Source organism: Sceloporus occidentalis, unplaced genomic scaffold, assembly GCF_023333645.1.
Source record: "Sceloporus occidentalis isolate IW3139 unplaced genomic scaffold, rSceOcc1.0.p SCAF_50, whole genome shotgun sequence".
NCBI lineage: Eukaryota > Metazoa > Chordata > Lepidosauria > Squamata > Phrynosomatidae > Sceloporus > Sceloporus occidentalis.
In genome coordinates, this window is record NW_028317030.1 from 7,007,501 (window position 1) to 7,030,000 (window position 22,500).

Sequence of the window (22,500 nt, forward strand, 5' to 3'; positions counted from 1 at the left end):
CCAGAAAGATAAGATATAACTTGCCTTCACAGCGCCGATAAAGTTTTAATCACTTTAGACCCGACGGCTCCCGTTTCTCTTTAATAGAAATAGATTAAAGAGAATTTGTGGTTTCGCTGAAAATAGTTTTCTCCGTATTTTTTAATAGGACGAAGCTGCTTTGATAATGGTCTGACGGAGCTATATTTTTCGCCCTATTATTATCCGACAAGAAAAACCTCTGAAGATGTAACAGAATGATTAAAAGTAGTATATACAGGGAGGGCACTGCCACCGGGACACACACACATTCATTACACGCTGATCAAACTTGTATTTGTCGCGGGGTTTTAGTGATATTTGAAATCATTCTAATAAAACATTTTAATGATCAGCCGCTCCCTTGGCTCAGAATAAAGGAAGGTTTTCTAACAGACCTCTGTTTTACGCGTTGCTCCCACAACAGGTCCACTATATTTATAAAGAAAGAAAACTGAGAGTTAAAAAAGACAGGATATAGAAAGGAGGAGATATGAAGAGAAAGTGTAGAGATAAAGAGAAAAAGGGAGCTGTAGGAAGAGAAAAAAGGGAAAGGAGAAGAAACAGAGCCAGTGGATGGATGGGACAAAAAGGGAGGAAATATAATAAGAAAGGAGGGGGTCAAAGAGAAGGAGGAGAGATAAAGAGAAAGGGGAGAAGTAGAGAGAAAAGGGAGAGATAAAGAGGAAGAGAAGAGATAAAGAGAAAGGGAAAAGATAATGAGAAAGGGAGGATCAGAGAGAAGAGGGAGAGATAAAGAGAAGTACAGAGGAAAAGAGAGATAAAGAGAAAGGGAAGACATGAGATAAAAAGAAAGAACATTTCTAGTGTCCTTCGCTGAGCAGCCACTCATTTTCTTGACAACCGATGGAAATGTCAGCCACGCAATTAAATTTGTTTTCTTCTCGCTTTGAGCTCCGTCTGTTCGCACGTATCGAGCGAGGCCGGTAAATACATTCGCAGCAGCAGCAGCCAATCACGGACGCTTATTACGGCTTCTCTTTATTTTAAAAGAGAGCAGAGATAACTTCCTTGCAGCATAAATGCCCCGTTGGGCTCCAGAACCGCTAGTTCGTGTTTTCCACACGTGACAAACATCCTTTCTTGCTTTAATAAACTTGAATAAAAAATCCTCAATTCTCAAATTTTATGACTTTAGTAAAATTATGAGTGGAACAGCCAGTATTCTATAAGTGCCATGATATCGCCAACTAATCCATTACTAGCCACAAGAAGTCTATGTTTCAAGCAGATTATAATACATCAAATAAAATAGTAATAATAATAATAATAATAAAATAAAATATAATAATAATAAAATAATAATATATAATAATCAAATATAATACATTTTGGCTTTTTTTTTAAAAAGAAAAAAAAATTACTGGATAAAGGATTTTTGAGGCTAAAATTAGGAGAAATCAGCAGAAAGTTGTTTTATTTTTTTTTATTTATATAAATATAGTTCATAATATTTCGCCAAAAATAACTCAAGGACTCAACCGAGTCTCCTTGTTCCAGGCTATTTTTACCAACTGAGATAAACGAATCGATTTCTAAACACACGGATTATGTGACCGTGTTTGGCCTTCTCGCGTCTCCATAAATACCGATGAATTGCCTTCTGTTATAAAGTGATTCATGAAACAAACAGTCTCTATTTACATGGCCGCTATGGGGACTCGTTGGCAAATATTGCCTTTGATCGTCTCGTCGGCAGCAATGCGTTCCGTCCAATGTCAAAATGAAGGTGAAATATTACAATCGGATATTTTCTACAGAGACCAAGTGAATATGTTGTGGTTTTTACGGTGTCACATTTTAGAAACATGAAAAACCCACAAGGCTGGCGAAACATCCACAAAATAAGACAGAATGGCATAATACGACGGCAGGCGACGCCATTGGGCCTTGAAATATCATTCATTTTACTTATTAATATTTCAGCTTCATGAATATTCCGGCCATTCCTGAACTTCATTAAAGCCCTTCGACTATTTTAACAGGAAGGCCTGGAATTAACTTCTCGTGTAGACGGACGTAACACCCTTCATTTAAATTAGGACTCAAAATAATGTCCTCTTGTTTTACAGTCCATTGATTTGGCTGCTGTTTGATGGCGAACAAAAATAATAATAACTTGCAAATGGACTAAAAACAATTCGGACAGATTTTTCGGTTTGTTTTTAGGCAACAAATAACGTTCCCTGCCCATTGTTATATATACTCTATGTATATATATATATATATATATATATATATATATATATTTATATAAATATATACATACAGTATATTTAACTATTATCATTATATATTATATTATATATATTATATTATATAATTATAATATAATTAATATATATATATATTAAACAATTTCAAGCCACATTGCATTATGTTTCCTTGTCTCTAATAATAAGGAAAAATATTTGAAATGTACTAAAAAAAAATTTGTTTTCATTATTAATTTAACATTTTCTAAGGAGAATAAAAGGTCACAATAATGTCTAATTAAGTGAATACATAAAGTTAGGGAAAATGCTCAGTACCTTGGGCAGGGCGTATTTTGGTAACTTCATCCGAGAGAAGGGTTCTCTTCTGTACGATACATAGTAGTGCGGTCGGCCTCCTGAAGTTAACTACAATGAATAATAAGATCGAAATGTCGTTAAACTGAAAAAAAAAACATCTTCACCTTCAATAAAAAGTGTTTTTGTAAAAAAAAAAACATGAACGGCGCCATTTCCAGCAGATTAACATCAAAGACAAGTGGTTATTTCTGAGATGATCACATGAAACGTTTAATTTCTACTATATAAAGTTCAGCAAAAAATAATAATAATCCTTACATTGATTTCCTGTAAGAAACAGTAACTAACATGTTTCTGTAATGTGTTATTTTGGTGGATAGAAGAATTCATGTTAAATGTAGAAACCTTACCATTCAAAAGTTTGGGGTCACTCAGCTGGTTTTTTATGGAAAACCTGGAAATTTGTGGCTATAACATAATTGCAAAAGGGTTTCCTAACCATCAATTAGCCTTTTAAACTTAGATCAGCGAATACAACGTGCCATTGGAATACAGGAGTGATGGGAGTGATAAAGGGCCATTGGAACACGGGAGTGATGAGAGTTATAAAGGGCCATTGGAACACAGGAGTGATGGGAGTGATAAAGGGCCATTGGAACACGGGAGTGATGAGAGTTATAAAGGGCCATTGGAACACGGGAGTGATGGGAGTGATAAAGGGCCATTGGAACACGGGAGTGATGGGAGTGATAAAGGGCCATTGGAACCCAGGAGTGATGGGAGTGATAAAGGGCCATTGGAACACGGGAGTGATGGGAGTGATAAAGGGCCACTGGAACACGGGAGTGATGGGAGTGATAAAGGGCCATTGGAACACAGGAGTGATAAAGGGCCATTGGAACCCAGGAGTGATGGGAGTGATAAAGGGCCATTGGAACACGGGAGTGATGGGAGTGATAAAGGGCCATTGGAACACGGGAGTGATGGGAGTGATAAAGGGCCATTGGAACACAGGAGTGATGGGAGTGATAAAGGGCCATTGGAACACAGGAGTGATGGGAGTGATAAAGGGCCATTGGAACACAGGAGTGATGGGAGTGATAAAGAGTGATGAACGCCTATGAAGAGATTTAATTAAAAACCAGCCGTTTCCAGCTACAATAGTCATTTTCAACATTAACCCCCGCCTGTGCTGGATTTCTGATCCATTTCATGTTATTTTAATGGTCAAAATGTGCTTTTTTTAAAAAAAAAAAACAAGGGAATGTCTAAGTGACCCCAAATATGCAAACTTTAGAATATTTACTTTATTTGTATGAGCTCAGAGTATTAAAACCGCTCTAGATTTTGAAATCAGGGACACATTATGCCGGAGCTCCATACCGGATGGAAACAATGACATAAAATCTGCAACCAATAACCAGAGTTCAAACCCAAACCCGCAACATCTATACACGTCTGGCTCTGTATTTTGGAAAAAATTCACATCAAGCCATCAAGAGGTGAGAAAAACCAAGCATCTGGCATAAGAAAGATACAGGCTTTATATACCCCCACCTTTTAGATTGTAAGCTCTTTTGAGGAGGGCTCGCCTTTTGTTTCTATAATTCCATAATTGTTATGTGATGCGCCACTTGTTATGGCCCATTCAGTCATTGTACAATGCTGCAGAATATGATAGTGCTATATAAACTAATAATAATAATAACAATCATAATAATATTAATAATAATAATGATAAGCATCACCCAATTAACTCGGCAGGTCTACCAAATACATCTGATTTTCAGTGGAAATAAAATGTATGGTAACCCTTGCATCTGTATATGAAGGCACTATACCATCTAGTGAGCCAGAAACATTGTTCCTAATTCCTAGTACTGAATGCCCAACTCCTTCCTAGAAATATATATATATTTTTAATCATGCAAAATGTTGCCATATTCGCATTTTATGTCACGTGACACAAAAACATGCTGTTGTCTGGAAAATCTTTTTCAGAAGAAGGGATCTGCTGAGGTTTATTTGCTTTACAAGCCTGAGATGTCAGTTAAATTACAGTGTAAGTGGAACAGCATCTTTAACTCATTCCTTAACGCAGAATGAATCGCTGATTCTCGACACTTCCAATCCGTTCTTCGGCCAACAACACGATCCAAAATATTTAGCAGCATGAAATGAAGAAATATACTCAGGGGGATACAATTAGTGTAACAGAAATAACTAGAGCGCTTGTTTATTCCAGGAAAAGATAATTAGCGAGCGGTAGAAGGAGCCGAGCTCAGGGGCCAAGAAGGGCCTTTGGAAACCCTACAATAAAGTCATATATATTATCGCTCGCGGTGCCAGATATGGCCACTTGGCCAACATTTGAATGTATCGGGAAGCCTTCGTTATCATAATAATATTAATAATAACTATTTCTCAAAGTAACCATTAGGATCTGGACATTCTGGAGAGCAGGATAGAAAGGATCAGAAAATACTACAAAGTCTCAATAGGTCCAGCTTGGGGGGAGAGAAGAGAAAGGGGGTTGGGAGAGAGACATTTAAATACATAAAGGGGTTAATAAAGTACAGGAGGGAAGTTTATTTCAAAGGAGGAGAAAAATTACAACAAGAGACCAGAATCAAACCCTAGAGGGTCAGAGGCTGAGATGGAATGGAAGGAAGTTTAAGTTTACCGAGACGGTGGTAGATAAGTGGAACCGCCTCCCAGCAGAAGTAGTAGAGGCTAATACAGCGAGGGAAGTTGAACAAGAATAGGGGAGACACATAATAAACATAGAAACAAACAAATACAGAAATACATTATATTTAATCACTAAGAATAGTGGGATTTCAATATATTACTGCAATTTTTAATACTGATTTTTTTTGCATTTTTTTATTTTACTATATCTGGGGGAACCTATTATAGGGATATTTTTTATTAACTACGATAAGTGCTTGTAATGTATTACAGAATAAAATGTGAAATATTTTATTCCATATATTACTGAATTCCGCATAATTAAAGGTGGGTGATAAATACATAAATACTTAGTAATGGGAGAAAGTCTTTCATGTCTTGGAAAAAGACACGCTTTATATGAGTGCATTAATAATTATTAATTGATTATATTAATAACGATGGGAGGAAACATCATTAAACAGACATAGATTTGGGGGGGGGGTGTAAAATGTGTACAGAAAAAGGGTGAAAAAATACAATTCTCTCTCACCTGGACGAACACATACTCATCCTGGACGATGAGCGAGTTGGTATCGATGTTTCCTGGAAAAGGCTTGGTCCTCACCGATTCCGAACAGTTGTGCATCCGGCAGACTATATACTGAGAATCTGAACGCAAACGGGGAAATAGTTCACGTGAAATGAAAATGGGGGGATTTCAGGGCAGATCAAGATCGTGGGGTAACGCGATCACAAGGGGCATTTAAACACAACAACATATCTAAGTATATATATATATATATATATATATATATATATATTAACAAAACAAGCATACATTCCTGATTCACAGCTTTTTTTTATTTGCCGGGCGCGTTTTCTAAAATTCTATATTTATTCGTTCGTTTTGGGTTTCTGGTAACCCAGCCGCAAGTTATAAGGAGCCTTTGTCATTTAACTATTGAGACATTGAAATAATGATAAAAAGAAGAAATACCAAAATGTAACCTTACACTTACACGTAAAGTACTGTATATATATATATATATATATATATATATATATATATATATATATATAGGACTAATACAGAGTGAAGAGTGAATTGTATGCTTTAAATTATTATTTTTATTATGTGGATAATACCTCTACTGATGATAATAACAATAACAACAATAATAATAATGAATAAACAATTACTACTACTACCAATAATAATAATGATAATAATTAATAATACACTTTTCAGTCTTAATTTAAAGACATATATACGGTAATAACCAATCTTACAAATGAATACATCATTGTTACAAAGTGGACAGTTTGTTGCTTCAAAGAAGTTTTAGCAAATAATAATCGGAATAATCCGTTCTGGAATAAATTAAAATGTGAAATGTTATACACGCTCTATATATATATATATATATATATATATATATATATATATATATATATATATATATTCACTGGTAAGTGCTGAATAATGAGTTGATGTTTAGGGAATGAGTATATTTAGAAATTTAGATTTCAGTTTAGAATCCTCAGATCCTTTATAAGATTTAATTATTAATTTATTTAACTTTAGTGAAACTGATTTTTTCAGAACAAAAAATGTATTGCACATCATAGAGAAAGCATTTCAAGGAATTGGTGATTGAAGCACAATTAACAAAGTCATCAAATTCAACCTTTTCAGGATATCTGTAATTTTGTTAATCCAGATGAAGGTATAAAGGAACATTAACTGGCAGCATTCTGACTTTATTTTGGCCATTATGACTTGAGATAATCCTGTATTCATCAAGATCAGATATGCAACTAAATTATTATTATTTATTGTTTTATCGCCATTAGATTCCGTAGCGCTGTACAAGGGGTAGACAAGACATGATAAGTATATAACATAACAATTTGACTTAGAGAAACAATAGGAGTGATGGGAGTGATAAAGGGCCATTGGCACACAAGAGTGATGGGAGTGATAAAGGGCCATTGGAACACAGGAGTGATGGGAGTGATAAAGGACCATTGGAACACAGGAGTGATGGGAGTGATAAAGGGCCGTTGGAACACAGGAGTGATGGGAGTGATAAAGGGCCGTTGGAACACAGGAGTGATTAGAGTGATAAAGGGCCATTGGAACTCAGGAGTGATGGGAGTGATAAAGGGCCCTTGGAACGCAGGAGTGATGGGAGTGATAAAGGGCCATTGGAACGCAGGAGTGATGGGAGTGATAAAGGGCCATTGGAACACAGGAGTGATGGGAGTGATGAAGGGCCCTTGGAACGCAGGAGTAACATAGTAACATAGTTCATAAGGTTGAAAAAAGACCAAAGTCCATCAAGTTCAACCTATATACATATTGTGTCCCTACTGTGTTGATCCAGAGGAAGGCAAAAAAACCCTTATGAACCCTAGGAGTGATGGGAGTGATAAAGGGCCTCTGTACACGTATGAAGAGGTTCCATTAAAAATGATCCGTTTCCAGCTACAATAGTCATTTACAACATTAACCCCGTCTGCGCTGGATTTCTCATCCATTTCATGTTACGTAATATATATGAAATTATCTCAATGACTAATTTTACTATGATCACAAAGTACATGATGTTCTAAGACATCTTGACAAGAATACATGAAAAGCTCAGATCCTGTCATTTGCGATGACATTGAATTTGAGGACATGATTTTGGCCGCCTGCGAACCATTCCGCACATATGAAAAACTAGTAAGAAATAGTAAAATACATCATAACTAAAAGAAAAGACACTAAAAATATAAACCAGTAGAAATCCCAGCTAATTGTAAACATAAGCTGAACGGCACAGGCATTATCCGTTTTATTTATTAATCAATAAAATATATATTTTTTTTAAATCTGTATTACGGGAACTTCCAGGGAGCTCATTGACCTTTCGTTGGGACAGATTGTAAATAGGAAGCCTGTTGGCAAACAAGGACGGCAAGCAGATGGCGTCTCTCCGGCTTCCTCTGATTATTGAACAAATAATTTCGGTTCTGCAGCCAGATTGCTGTAAAAATCCACGCGCCAGCCGCAGGAATTCACAATCCAACCGGCGATTAGGCGGCCGGATTATAGTTTGATGCTAATGGTTACGGCGTTACGGGCGATCGGGATGTTCCGTGTGCCGGGTATAAACGCCCGTTTGTTAAGATACCTGTAAACTCCATGGAAATGCCCTGGAAGAAGCCTTCCACGCGCTGAACTGTGGGACCTCCACCGATAGTTTAATTAGATCTTTTCTACTCCCTGCGATCACTATGCATGATGATGGGGCATGCCCAGTGATCTGTATAGTAAAATCAGGGAGTCGGCCCTGTATAATGTATAGTTAAATCAACAGGTCACCCCTGTATAATGTATAGTTAAATCAGCGAGTCTGCCCTGTATAATGTATAGTTAGATCAGCGCGATGCCCTGCATAATGTATAGTTAAATCAACAGGTCACCCCTGTATAATGTATAGTTAAATCAGCGAGTCTGCCCTGTATAATGTATAGTTAGATCAGCGCGATGCCCTGCATAATGTATAGTTAAATCAACAGGTCACCCCTGTATAATGTATAGTTAAATCAGTCATATGCCCTGTATAATGTATAGTTAAATCAGTGATACGCACTGTATTATGTATAGTAAAATCAGTGATATGCCCTGTACAATGTATAGTTAAATCAGTGAGCTGGGCCCTGTATAATGTATAGTTAAATCAGTGATATGCCCTTTATAATGTATAGTTAAATCAGTGAGATGCCCTGTATAATGTATAGTTAAATCAGTGAGATGCCCTGTATAATGTATAGTTAAATCAGTGATACGCACTGTATAATGTATAGTTCAATCAGTGATACGCACTGTATAATGTATAGTTCAATCAGTAAGCCGGCCCCTGTATAATGTATAGTTAAATCAGTGATACGCCCTGTATAATGTATAGTTAAATTAGTCAGCTGGGCCCTGTATAATGTATAGTTAAATCAGCGAGATGGCCTGCATAATGTATAGTTAAATCAGTGATACGCACTGTATTATGTATAGTAAAATCAGTGATATGCCCTGTATAATGTATAGTTAAATCAGTGAGCTGGACCCTGTATAATGTATAGTTAAATCAGTGATACGCACTGTATAATGTATAGTTCAATCAGTGATACGCACTGTATAATGTATAGTTCAATCAGTAAGCCGGCCCCTGTATAATGTATAGTTAAATAAGTGAGATGCCCTGTACAATGTATAGTTAAATCAGTGATACGCCCTGTATAATGTATAGTTAAATCAGTGATACGCCCTGTACAATGTATAGTTAAATCATAAGCCAGCCCTGTTTAATGAATAGTCAATCAAGTAAGAACTTCCAATGAAACTCTGCACATTAATTATACATTATAAAGGCCCAGCTCAGCAGCTTTCCACAGAAGAAGCTCATTAGGGTTGACCCTAGAAAGTGGTCAGTGAAGTCAGGGAGCAGAAATGTTCAACATTCTTGCAAACCCCTCCCCAATGGATTCTCCCCAGTTGGGGTTTTTGGATAATTAACGGTAGATATGCACTCAAAACACATATTTGGATTCGTTTTAAATATCCGCTCAACAAGAATCCATCCGCTTTGGAACGTCTTAATTTGGTTAGAAAATATTTCAGCATCACAGCGAGGCAGTTCAGCATCTGTCTGGAATTTAATAAGTAAAACGGGGCAAATTCTATAAAAAAAAGGGGGGGTCGTTGGAATGAATAAAAAAATAACATATTATAATAAAGTAAAATACCAAAGAAATGGCCAAGCTCTGAAATATCATTAATGGTTCAAAATTATACCAAAATACCGATTAAAAAAAAATCATAAAAATAAAAAAAATCATACTAAATTAACTCTATACGTTTAAAACCGAATAGTTACAAATGAGAGAGACCCGTTTCCATGCAAAGTATAAAAGATGTGATTCGTTGTGACAGTGAGTGTCAGCTCTGCGTGCCTCTGGATTAGCCCTAATTGGCCGTGGGAGGGGGGGGTGACTCGCAAGTCAAGATTTCTTTCTGTGTCTCATCTTCATCTGCCGAGCGCATGCTTTAGACGACGGATGCCTAATCATTTTTTGAGTTGCAAACGCCCAGATAGACCTTGCTGCCCTTTCCTATGCGTAATAAATATACAGGCTTTAATGTCATTAGACCCCTGCGAGGCTGCTGCGTGGATAACTGCTTTACCGCGGCTCTTGATCCAATTTGCGATACATCGTTGGGCTGAAATAAGAGAATTCTGAGTGTTCCCCTTAAATGTTGTTACAATAAATCTTATAAGAAAATCTAACTAAATTCTACTTTTTAAAGCACTGGAAAGTTTCTTTTTGTGTAATTTGTTTTGAAAATCTCACACTGAATAATAATGATTGCAAAACAGGACATGAAAACACTGGGGGGGGGGGGGTATTTACACTACTGTTCACTGAGCCGTTTTGATAGAAAACAAGGACATTTCTGGCTGTAACATAATTACAAAAAGGGTTTCTAACCATCAATTAGCCTTTTACACTTAAACTTGGATCAGCGAACACAACGTGCCATTGGAACACAGGAGTGATGGGAGTGATAAAGGGCCATTGGAACACAGGAGTGATGGGAGTGATAAAGGGCCATTGGAACACAGGAGTGATGGGAGTGATAAAGGGCCATTGGAACACAGGAGTGATGGGAGTGATAAAGGGCCATTGGGACACAGGAGTGATGGGAGTGATAAAGGGCCATTGGAACACAGGAGTGATGGGAGTGATAAAGGGCTGTTGGAACACAGGAGTGATGGGAGTGATAAAGGGCCATTGGGAAACAGGAGTGATGGGAGTGATAAAGGGCCATTGGAACACAGCAGTGATGGGAGTGATAAAGGGCCATTGGAACACAGGAGTGATGGGAGTGATAAAGGGCCATTGGGACACAGGAGTGATGGGAGTGATAAAGGGCCATTGGAACACAGGAGTGATGGGAGTGATAAAGGGCCATTGGAACACAGGAGAGATGGGAGTGATAAATGGCCATTGGAACACAGGACTGATGGGAGTGATAAAGGGCCATTGGGAAACAGGAGTGATGGGAGTGATAAAAGGCCATTGGAACACAGGAGTGATGGGAGTGATAAAGGGCCATTGGAACACAGGAGTGATGGGAGTCATAAAGGAGTGATAAAGAGATTCCATTAAAAATCAGCCATTTCCAGCTAAAATCATCATTTTCAACATTAACCCCGTCTACGCTGGATTTCTCATCCATGTTATTTTAATGGACAAAATCTTTCTTTCTAAAACAATTTTGACCCCAAGCTCTCTCCTTTATTGTAACAGCTGGTACTCTACTAATAAATGAAATATAATGCAAATATAGTAGTTATGCAGGCAGCGTGCTGGGCGTACAATAGCTATGTATACATCAAGAAAAAGAGGACTCTGCCCCTAGAGCTTACTATCTAATGACATCATAGTTTTAAGTATTTACATGGAATTTTCTACTACCAGTTTTTGGATAAATCTTTGCTGATGTTGAACAACCAAACGCAATCAATGTATAGGTTGGTATAGTGAAGCCAGACTACAGCAGGATCCATGAATAATTTTAAATGATGATTTTCAGCGCCTTTCTTCTACCAAAGCATAAAATTAAATTAAACTATCCTCACTTACTGAAAGTACATCTAGGATTGTAACTGAATATACTATATATATACATATAGACTGGAATTCAAGCAGATCTTCCACTAACTGGGGGGGTTATTACTGTATACAGCGCTGGGGGTTATATTACTGTATACAGAGCTGGGGGTTATATTACTGTATACAGCGCTGGGGGTTATATTACTGTATACAGCGCTGGGGGTTATTACTATATACAGTGCTGGGGGTTATATTACTGTATACAGCGCTGTGGGGTTATATTACTGTATACAGCGCTGGGGGTTATATTACTGTATACAGCGCTGGGGGTTATATTACTGTATACAGCGTTGGGGTTATGCTCATGGAGAAATATATTTTTTCCAGCAGCGAGTAAAGTAATACAGGCTCTGGATTTTCTGTGTGATTCCGGACGATGCGATTATTATATAAAGATGAGTTAATTTGCTCTGAAACGTTCTTTTGCAGTGAAGCAGAATCAGAACGCAGAAAACAGCCGCTGTAATAATGTTTTGCGTCGGAGGACAGGACGTTTCTGCTCCAGAGGGATTCCAAGATGGATCTTGAAGAGTAAACTCAGACGGAGCGGGGGCCGGAGGGGGGCCGCTGTGCGTTTCGTGGGCGATGGTGAATTAACACAACAGTAGGGCAGATAAAAGCTGAATACCCCCGGGGGGGTGCACTTTGTGGCATCACGGATGGGTTAGCGGGTCGCACTTACGTGTCCCTCTCATTAACCCATTCACCTCCAGAACCCGCCAACTCTGCAAAGACCTTCGTATTCACCCTGTGACTCTGCCCCCTGTGACAGTCCTTTCATTCACTGTCCCTTCTATTGAGAACCTGAGAACCCCCAACAATCGTCTCATCCACCCATATGCATGTTTAAATCCCCTCGCTGTATTACCCTCTACCACTTCTGCTGGGAGGCTGCTCCAATTAACTACCACCCTCTCAGCAAAGTATAACTTCCTTACAGTACAGAGAGATGCCTCTTCAGCAGGTAAGCAGGCTTTTCGGGAAGGCAGGTAAAGAACGCATATTAAAGTACTGCGTAGACTGTGATTATAAACACTTATAGTTATATTATGTTTGTTGTGTTTTTCTTTTTTAGCATTTTGCATTTTTTTTAGCAACACATAAGAGCAGCAAATTCAGTCACTAAATACTCTGCATTAAACATTTAGATCCGATTATATACAGTTTTTAATGCGTTTTAGTGCATTCTAATTTTTTGGTAATAATAACGCTGCATGTGAACTTAGATTTTCTATTGTCATGGAAAGAATTTTAGCCATAAAGGGAATAGAAAAGGGAGAAATAACCAAATATTTCCAGCGTTTGCGACAGAATAATATCACCCTGGAAAAAGATTAGAACGATCCATTTGACTACAAAATGAAGCAATATGTTAGAAATTAGTAATTTGGAGTCTATGCGAATTATTATGGTTTAAGGGAAAACTCTTCAGGGATAAAGAAGTGCGTCTGGCACTTTAAGGCCAACGGCCGGCAAATGTCATCGGTGGCCACGCGTTCACCGCAGGGCCGGATCTGCCACTGGAGAGGCGTTATTGTAAAGTATGGGGCTCCGTCACTCATTAGCCCAGTTTGCTTGTGCTTCGGTTCCACTATAAATCCGAATAACCAATAATCAATCAATTTTAAAATCAATTCGAATCAACTGATCGTAAAAGTAATGTACCAAATAGGTTGATCTTTAATGACGCGCTCAAGAACAATTTTAGTTTTAATCACAGAAAAAAGTAAGGCAAAAAAAATGCTTTTTAGTTTCTATGGCAACAACCTATCAGTGCCTGCTTCTTCCCATCCAAACTTTTTAAGGGTGATTTCTGTGAGCGGTCTGAGCATTCAGTAGGACCGGGGATGAAGGGATCTCAATATATACGACATGGTGGAGAGAAGAGAGAGGTGGGGGATGGGAGAGAGACATTTAGATACATAAAGAGATTTAACAAAGTACAGGAGGGACGTTTATTTCAAAGGAGGAGAAAAGTTACAGCAAGAGACCCGAATCTAACACTAGAGAGTCAGAGGCTTTAATGGAATGTAAGGAAGATTTACTTTACTGAGAGGGTGGTAGATAAGTGGAACATCCTCCCAGCAGAGGTGGTAGTGGTTAATATGGGGTAGGCATATGGCTCCTTAATCTAAGACGAGACCAATGACTGATTTAGGTTGGAGTCCAGGAGGGGGGTTGGATGGGTATTTGCCCAAAATTCCATGTTCTGAACAGAACCTCTCAATAGAGAATCTTTTAATCAGAATTCACTAAAAAACAGTTTTCAATTTTAACCGTGGCTGCCGGGTGCAAAGTAACTAAAGCACCAGAAATTAGCCCAAAGTGCCTCGCGTATAATCCGTTTCCTTGGTGAGCCGGAAAATCATGACTTTTCTTTCTGCGTATTAAGATTTCATGATTCTCTCCCCGGCAGATGCTCTCGTTACCGCGGCGTCTCCGACAGCCGTGTTTATTACTCGCTGCAATAAATCGAGCCGCAAACAAGATGCAAAGGAGGGTTTGATGAATCCGCCGGATGAGAAACAGATGACGTTTAGGGACCGCTCTGATTTCTTATTAATGCTCTTTTTTATTAACATTAACTTTACAATATTTTGAGTAAATAGAACATTTCTCATCGCCGTATTCAGACTCATTTTTCGTTTTGTGAGAATGAATTTCGTTTCCTGCTCTTTCGGTTCGGACAAAGTTCGGGAACAAAATTAGTTGTTGCTCACTCACACTCTCACTCATCCTCGCTCACACTCTCACACATCCTCACTCACACTCTTACTCACCCTCGCTCACACTCTCACACATCCTTACTCACACTCTCACTCACCCTCGCTCACACTCTCACTCACCCTCGCTCACACTCTCACTCATCCTTGCTCACACTCTCATTCACCCTCACTCACACTCACACTCTCACTCACCCTCGCTCAATCACTGTCTGTCCCACAGGTGCAGAAATGCTTCTCTTCCTCCGTGAATTCATCTGCAAAATCCTGGCCTCTTGGAGCACTTCCGCAAAAAGGGCCCCACGTGGACAGCCTCTCTCTCGTTCCTCTAATCGAGAGAGAGGGTGTGGGCAGAGGCTCCGCCCTTTTGCGGAAGCGCTCCGGGAGGCGCCTGGTAAACAGAGCTGAAACCGGGGAGAAGTGGAAGAAGAATGAAGGCATAAGAACAAGAAGGACACGGAAGCTCTAAAGACTCAAACCCTAATCAGTCGTTGGTCTATCCCATGCATGTTTAATACCCTCACTGTATTACCCTCTACCACTTCTGCTGGGAGGCTGCTCTACTTATCTACCACCCTCTCAGTAAAGTAAAAAAAAAACACTTCGAAATGTTTCCACCCCCCTTCCTTTGTTGAAATCTATCTCAATATGTTCACTCCTTCTTGTTTTTAATACACAGTAAGCAGAGTTCATTAACAGGGCACCTTTTTCTAAGAAAGGAAAATATACTTACGTCCTTCGGCTGTTTTTGTCTCCAGATGAACAAGATCGGCATCTCGGTTAGAAACGGTCACCGTCCTGAAAGCAGACATATTTTAGAAAGATAGGTCATTCTCCATTTTATAGAATTTTAAATACAATAATTAAAATATATATATATCTGGCAGTGGAGGGGTTAGTTAAATACATTTCTAATAAAAGTTACTTCTACCTAATATTTTTTGTTTTATCACCAGCTTAACAAATCTTGCCAGGGCTAAGACTATATTCCAAAAAACAGAATGTCCGCGTTGGTGTGGGCATTAACAGCTAAACTAATAAGACAGATCTGCTAGCATTGCGCCAGTAATCTATATTTTTCAGGGGAGGAAAAATCCCTCCCGTGCTCTGACTCTATGTAGACGCTAACCAATGGAAAGCCAAGCCTTGGACATGTGCCAGCAATTAACTTTCTTTTCAACTATGCCTAGTAGCAAGGCGTTCGCTGCTTAAAGCATGAGAAGCATTAAGGGGGCGTGTCACTTTGAAGGAAGATGGCCGCCTCCGTGGTGCACACATAACGTGGGTTTCTATTATTATTACTTCAATTTATAAACACCGGTGCAAGGGTTTATTTTTTTTGGTATAGAAACGTAATTTCTATTGTGATTGTTTCAACCTTAGATAAAGGAGCCGTATGTCTATTCCATGCATGTTTAAATCCCCTCACTGTATTACCCTCTACCACTTCTGCTGGGAGGCTGTTCCACTTATCGACCACCCTCTCATTTAAATTCCATTGCTATGTCAATTCAGTATAGAAAGCTCAGTAGCATCTCTGTGCCCGGCGGATTTATTTTTTGGGGGGGGTTGAGGGGATTGAAAATCTATATATATTTTTTATTTTTATGTTTTTTGTAGAATTTTTCAGTATGTTTGTACTTAATTAAGTTAAAGTCCTATAAAAGCTGAGCTGATTTTTTTTAACCGAGATGCGACTCGGGGCTCGCCGTGATCTGAGCTCTTTAAATATGCAGTTCGGTTTCGTGTAACATTTTTTTTTTTTGGTCTTCTTTCTTGGTTTCAATCCCCTAAGAAAACAAGCAACTCGACATAAATAATAAAGTCAGACTCTTCACCCTATTGTTGATCACAAAAGACGAGGCTGCCGAGTGAAGACGCAGCTCGGCTTCCGAGCAAAACAACTCCTCCTGGCAGGCGGATGATCCCCTGATTAACTCACCAGCCAGCATTTTAATTTGAACAGTGGAAACCAGTAGCATTAGCCTGAATCCCAGCCCAAATCCATATCTACCATGCGCAACAACTATGTTCATTCATTATACAGTCCTAGCGGGGCTCCTCCGACCAAACCGACGGATTAGGGGCTATACATCTTTAACCCATTAGGATGCCGGGTCTTGGTTCCCCTCTCCTTGGCATCTACTGGGTTAAAATTATTCTTAGTCTGCGCTCGACCCATTGAAAGAGACCGAGATGCGGATAACGGAGATTGATAACTGCTGATAGTGTGATGGGGTAACGGGATATGGTGGGGGTAACAAGGCGCGGGCGACACGGAGTTAATGCGTATATTGGAGGGGAGTGTGATTAATGTACTTTTTTGTGTTGTTGAAAGCATCCGCAATGCCTTAAAAAAACTTCTAATAGGATGTAAGCTGCTAACATGATGTCATTGTTTAATTAATTGTATATTTTCAGCTTTATTGAAGTTAAAAATCTTACGGTGTTTAAAGGGGCAGCTCCACGTAAGAAGAATGCACTTAAACTTACCTAAAGTAGAAGCTGCAGCCCCGCATGGTCGGACATTTTTTGCCACTGATAGGCTGCTTGAAGCAGCCAATGAGTGGCAGGAAAGCTCTCCCATCCAAATCAATGGCAGCACTTCCCACATACTGTGTACACCCGCAGCTTTCACCAAGCCGGCGCTGGAGCTCACTGGTGGTAAGTATGTTACATATAGAGAGAGATATAGAGAGATGGGTCCGGCCCAAAGCATCCCCTGCATGAAAAAGAAGGGGGGGCAAAGGAAGGGGCAAATGGACATGGGGGGTGCAGAATCCCCCCATACATTTGCAATGAGGACACCATGGAAATTTAAAGGGACCACAGAGCCATCATTTGCATATTAATCATAACTACTGCTGAGATATACATTGTTTCCGGATAAAGATAAAATAGTAACAGGTATTCTACATGGAAAACGAAAGAAAAAAAGTAGGATTTTTTTCTGGATTATTTTCTAATTTCTCTGACCAATTTGGCAGAGTTGGATAGGAGATTCATTATCTCGAACTTGACTTTTCCTGAGTAGATGGGGTGCTGGTTGAGTTGACTTTGAGGATCACTGTCAAGCTGTTGAGTTACTCCAGGAGCTGACACCTCAAAGACCTCCCCGTCGCCCAGACTCGACAGGCGAGACGAGGATAGGCGAGGAAGGTTATTTATAAAGTATGTGATAAAAGCGAAATATAACATGGAGAAAAATCTCTCCTGTGCCATAAAAATGTGGATAAAATGATAAAACCAACTTTTATTCTTTTGTGTGCCATCACTTGTGATTGGGTGGTTATTGGTTAAAATTCACCATTCTTTTAAATGTATTTAAAGGTATTATTTAATTTTATTATTTTTAACTATTATTCAAAATCTGCTTATTTACACACTTTTTTGTTAATCAAATTATTGTGCATTTTTTTTTGTTACTCACAGATTTATTTTTTTTGGCCTGTCTGTAAAATTTAGAAACATTGTGTCCGAAAATAACGTGGGCACATTCCAATTTTTTTTCCTGATTTTGTGTTGTGGATTGCCTTCATCTGTTACAATGATGACCCATATAGAAACTATACATTGACCTCTATAAAGCCTTTTTTTTGTAATGTTACTATGACAACTATGACGTTAAACCCTATTGATGATCTCTTTCGGCGTCACATGACTGGAGGCTACGATTAAGCAGTGACACAATTAAAAATATAATTCTCACACATTTTTCAGAACCATTAATCCATAATATACAAAGAAACAAAAAAAGAAAAAATAATGTAAAAAAAATGACTATTTAGTACCTGCTTTGTAAATGACATCCCTTCCAATAGGACCAAAAAACTATTCGGACACATGTTTCTTTTTGTTTTTTGGTCCATTCATTTTCAGACAATGGATATTCTTTATTTCTTTCTATTTGGAAACAAAATGTGTTGCTTTTTCTCACACACTCACTCGCTCTGTCTCTGTCTCTACCTTCCGCGTCTTCCGTGTCTCTACTTCCCTGTCTTTCTCATCTGTCTGCATTCAGCGCTCTCTTCAGCACCCCATGGGATGGGAGACGAGGTTGTCCCCGTGGAGAGCATGGAGGCTCCATCAAGTTGCCGAAGTACTCTGAAGAGCTTTCAAGAGGAGGGTAGAATGCAGACGGAGAAGTGGAGACGGGGAAGCGGAGGCAGGCAGGGAAGCAGAGACAGTCAGGGAAGCAGAGACGCGGAAGCGGTTGTTGGAGATGGCAGGGAAAGAGTGACAATGAATTTCAAATGAAAATTCTGAACTTTCTCCCACATTTTTCATTTTTTTGTTGGGGCTCTCTTCTCATTTTTGGGTATTTATACAATTCATAAAATTAACTAAAGTTAGAACAAAGCTCAGCATGCACAAATCTACCTTTCAAGTGTCCCCAATCCCTGTGCCCTGCTTTCCTCCCCCTAATGCCCCTCTTTCTTCCCCTGATGCCCCTCTCTCCTCCGCTGATGCCCATCTTTTCTAGGAGGTCAGAATGTTTGCTGGGTATGAGGGGATCGCAGGGTTCTGCAGCCCTAAAAGCCCCGATAATGTGTATAGAAACAGCAGGGAACGGCTTTATAAATTAAATAAAATCTATTATCTGTCTTCTAACTCAAATAACCAGCAATAGAAGTGCATTTCCCAAAGATACAGATTTTTTATGTCTCCCAATCACCTTTAAATTGTATCAAGCATTTAAAAGGTTTTAATTCTCATATTATAAAAGTTCACAATGGAAATGAAGTTATTTAATGGGGGGGGGGGAAATCATAAAAAGAATAACCAAAAAACGAGAAGATTTGGGCTTTTAAAAAGTGTTAAATCTCCTCGTTTTCTGCGGATACAGAAGGAGACCCAGATGCTCCTTCCAGTTTCGTGGATTCCAGCTGGCATTCCTCTATCACAGCTGTGCTCCATGGCCCGTGCTATCCCCAGGACATCGCGGCTGGTACTGATTCGTCTGGACACGTCAACTGGCTTGTTTTAATATCGTTAAAACGAGCGGAGCCTGCCTCCAATATATGCTGTTTTTCTATTTTCCTAATCTTGTAATTTGCTTTAAAAAAAAAAAAAAAATGGTATATAAAAAATGTCTCCAAGTGCTGAGTCAATATATCATCGTCTAATTAACCCCTTAATGACAAAGCCTGTACATGTACCGGTTCAAAATGCATTGTTTTCATTGGGGTTAGGGACCGCCCATTGTCCTTAAGGGGTTAAGCAAATTAGTATGGGGAGTATAAAATTAGTACCCCGTTTATCACCAATAATGTTATCTTAAAATCATACAGTTTTTGTAAAAATGCTAAAGTTAATATGTGAAAATAAGGAGCAAAAAGGTGTAAAGCAGCTAAACGCTCCTCTTGGAGCACTTCTGCAAAAGGGCGGAGCCTCTCCCCAATTCCTCCAATCGGGGGGGGGGAGAGGGTGTGCGCGGAGGCTCCACCCTTTTGCGGAAGCCCTCCGGGAGGACAGGTTCTCAGAGGGAATAGCGGGGAGAAGACAGAAGAAAACTAAGAGTCAATCAGTGGTGTTAAACATTGCACCACGGAGGAGGCAGGAGCTGCAGCTTCTCCTAAAGCTATCTATTTGTTTTCTTAAACTTAAGTGAATGCATATCAAAGTTCCTACTTTAATATGTGTTCTTTGTTGACGAAGCTGCCTGTGAAGCTGCCGGGGACACTGTTCCTTTAATTTACATAAGATTTTAGGATTCTAAAAAACAGCAAATGTGTCATTTTATTACTATTTATGTTTTTTTGTTTTTTTTTTTAAATTAATGAGTAGCTTTTTATTCGGAATCAAGCAGGACTGATGTGTAAAGAAAGGTTGGCTGTAAATGATGCCGTTACTGAGGCACGATACACTGCATTTACATGTGTCATTAATAAGACAGCAAAGTACACGCTCTTCTAAGAACAAGTGGATCCCAGCGAGAAAATCGCTCCAAGACCATGTTGTTTTATTTGATTGCAGCACTGAGGAAAGATATATTTAAATCGCACTGCGGGTCTATAATGTAGAAAGAAAATTCTATTTAGAATCCGGGATAAAAGTGATTATAGCTCTAGAAAAAAAAAAAACCTGCAGCTTTATTGGAAAGGCTTTTTATTAAAATAATCTTTACAATGTTGAATAACGAATATTATAAAGACGGGAAAAATTAATAAATTGATTTATTTATTTTTTTTTATAAAAAAATGGAGCCAGCAGTATTTTTTAGGTATGATTTTTCCCATAATGCATTTGTCAGTTTTACTGATTGAAACGTGACATTCCCATTTGGCTTGCTGCGTTTAGACACTGAAGAAGGTCATGTACAAGCGCTGCGTAAGCTGTTGGCGCTATATAAATATAAGATGATAATAATAATAAATCATAATAATAATAATTGTACACTATATGGACAAAAGTATTGGGACACCTGACCATTACACCAACGGGGACTTTGATGACATCACATTCTAAATACATAGACATTCATATGAAGTTGGTTCCCCTCTTTACAGCTATAACGGCTTCCGCTCTTCTGGGAAGGATTTCCACAAGATTTTGGGGAGTTTCTGTGGGAATTTTTGCCCATTCATCCAGTAGAGCGTTTGTGAGGTCAGGCGCTGATGTTGGATGAGACGCTCATCCCAAAGGTTTTCAGTGGGGTTGAGGTCAGGGCTCTGACCAACTGGACCTCACAAATTCTCTACTGGATGAAAAAAGGGGGGGCAACTTTATATTAATGTCTTTAGTATTTAGTATTAATGTCTATGTATTTAGAATGTGATGTCATCAAAGTTTCTGTTGGTGTAATGGCCAGGTGTCCCAATACTTTTGTCCGTATAGTGTAAATCAACTGCTCTAAATGATATTGTGTAAATAAAACATACAGTTTTTCCTCGGTTTTATAAACGGCTATGAATAAATCACAGTAAAATATATATAAAAAAAAAAATGAAAAATGCCCTGTGCCTGTCAATGCCTTTAACGGCACCCCGAAACACTATAGTGTCCTTCTTTTGCCATTTTTAATGTTGGGATATATGTTTATTATAGTTAAAGATATTAAATATAAACACAGTTAATTGAATATTTATGGCCCATTGCTTCCTCCAGCAGACATTCTTGGTATAACAATAGCTTCCAGAAAAAGGTAAAAAAGAGACATTTATCACAAATATGTAAAACCTGCTGTATGTTAATAATGTCAACAAGTAAGCAGATATATACCAAGGCAATTCGGTGACTCGTCATTCCTTTACAATAGATATAATGTAGTTTCATTGTTTAATATAATTTTAATTAGAATTGTTTATCAAGATGAAGAAGGAAACTCATTTTTTGGGGTGTTTTTTGCGCTGATCTTAAAACAACAAGCTGCGTCCGCACATAGTTTGGAGAGCAGAGCGCGATGCGTTCCGTTTATTTGGTATATTGCGGGAATTCGCCCCGGGCTATGAGACTCGCCAACACATTGTGTTTTGTGCTCAGGGTGTGAATCATTCTACAAAATACTTATACTAACAAAACGCATCGCAAACAGAATCCCCGGAACGACAAATGGCCAAAGTCATATAAAATGTGATGTCAGATACCGTGAAACCCATTCGGCACATCTAGTATTCCCTCGCTGTATTAGCGGCTAACATTTATGCTGGGAGGCTGTTCCTCTTATCAGCCACCCTCTCAGTAAAGTAAACATTTCTTGCACCCAATGTTCCATCTAATTTTTCTTAGTTGGCGTGCGCAGAAAATTTCTTTTGTGCAAAAATTTTCCCAAAGCCAAAATTATGCGCGCGCAATATCCGCACCGCATAAAGTATCAAAAAAAATAATATCGA

At 38.7% G+C, this 22,500-nt stretch overlaps 1 protein-coding gene across 1 annotated transcript in view; it reads right to left on the minus strand.

Moving 5' to 3' along the window:
• LOC149288791 (VPS10 domain-containing receptor SorCS1-like) overlaps positions 1–22,500 on the minus strand; it is a 252,828-nt gene that overhangs the window by 65,352 nt on the left and 164,976 nt on the right. Inside the window, exons 6-8 of the mRNA XM_089491470.1 lie at positions 15,402–15,466; positions 5,776–5,894; positions 2,571–2,660 (exon numbers count right to left, since the gene is read on the minus strand). Of these exons, the coding sequence (XP_089347596.1) occupies positions 2,571–2,660; positions 5,776–5,894; positions 15,402–15,466 (274 nt within the window). The remainder of the gene's footprint in view (positions 1–2,570; positions 2,661–5,775; positions 5,895–15,401; positions 15,467–22,500) is intronic.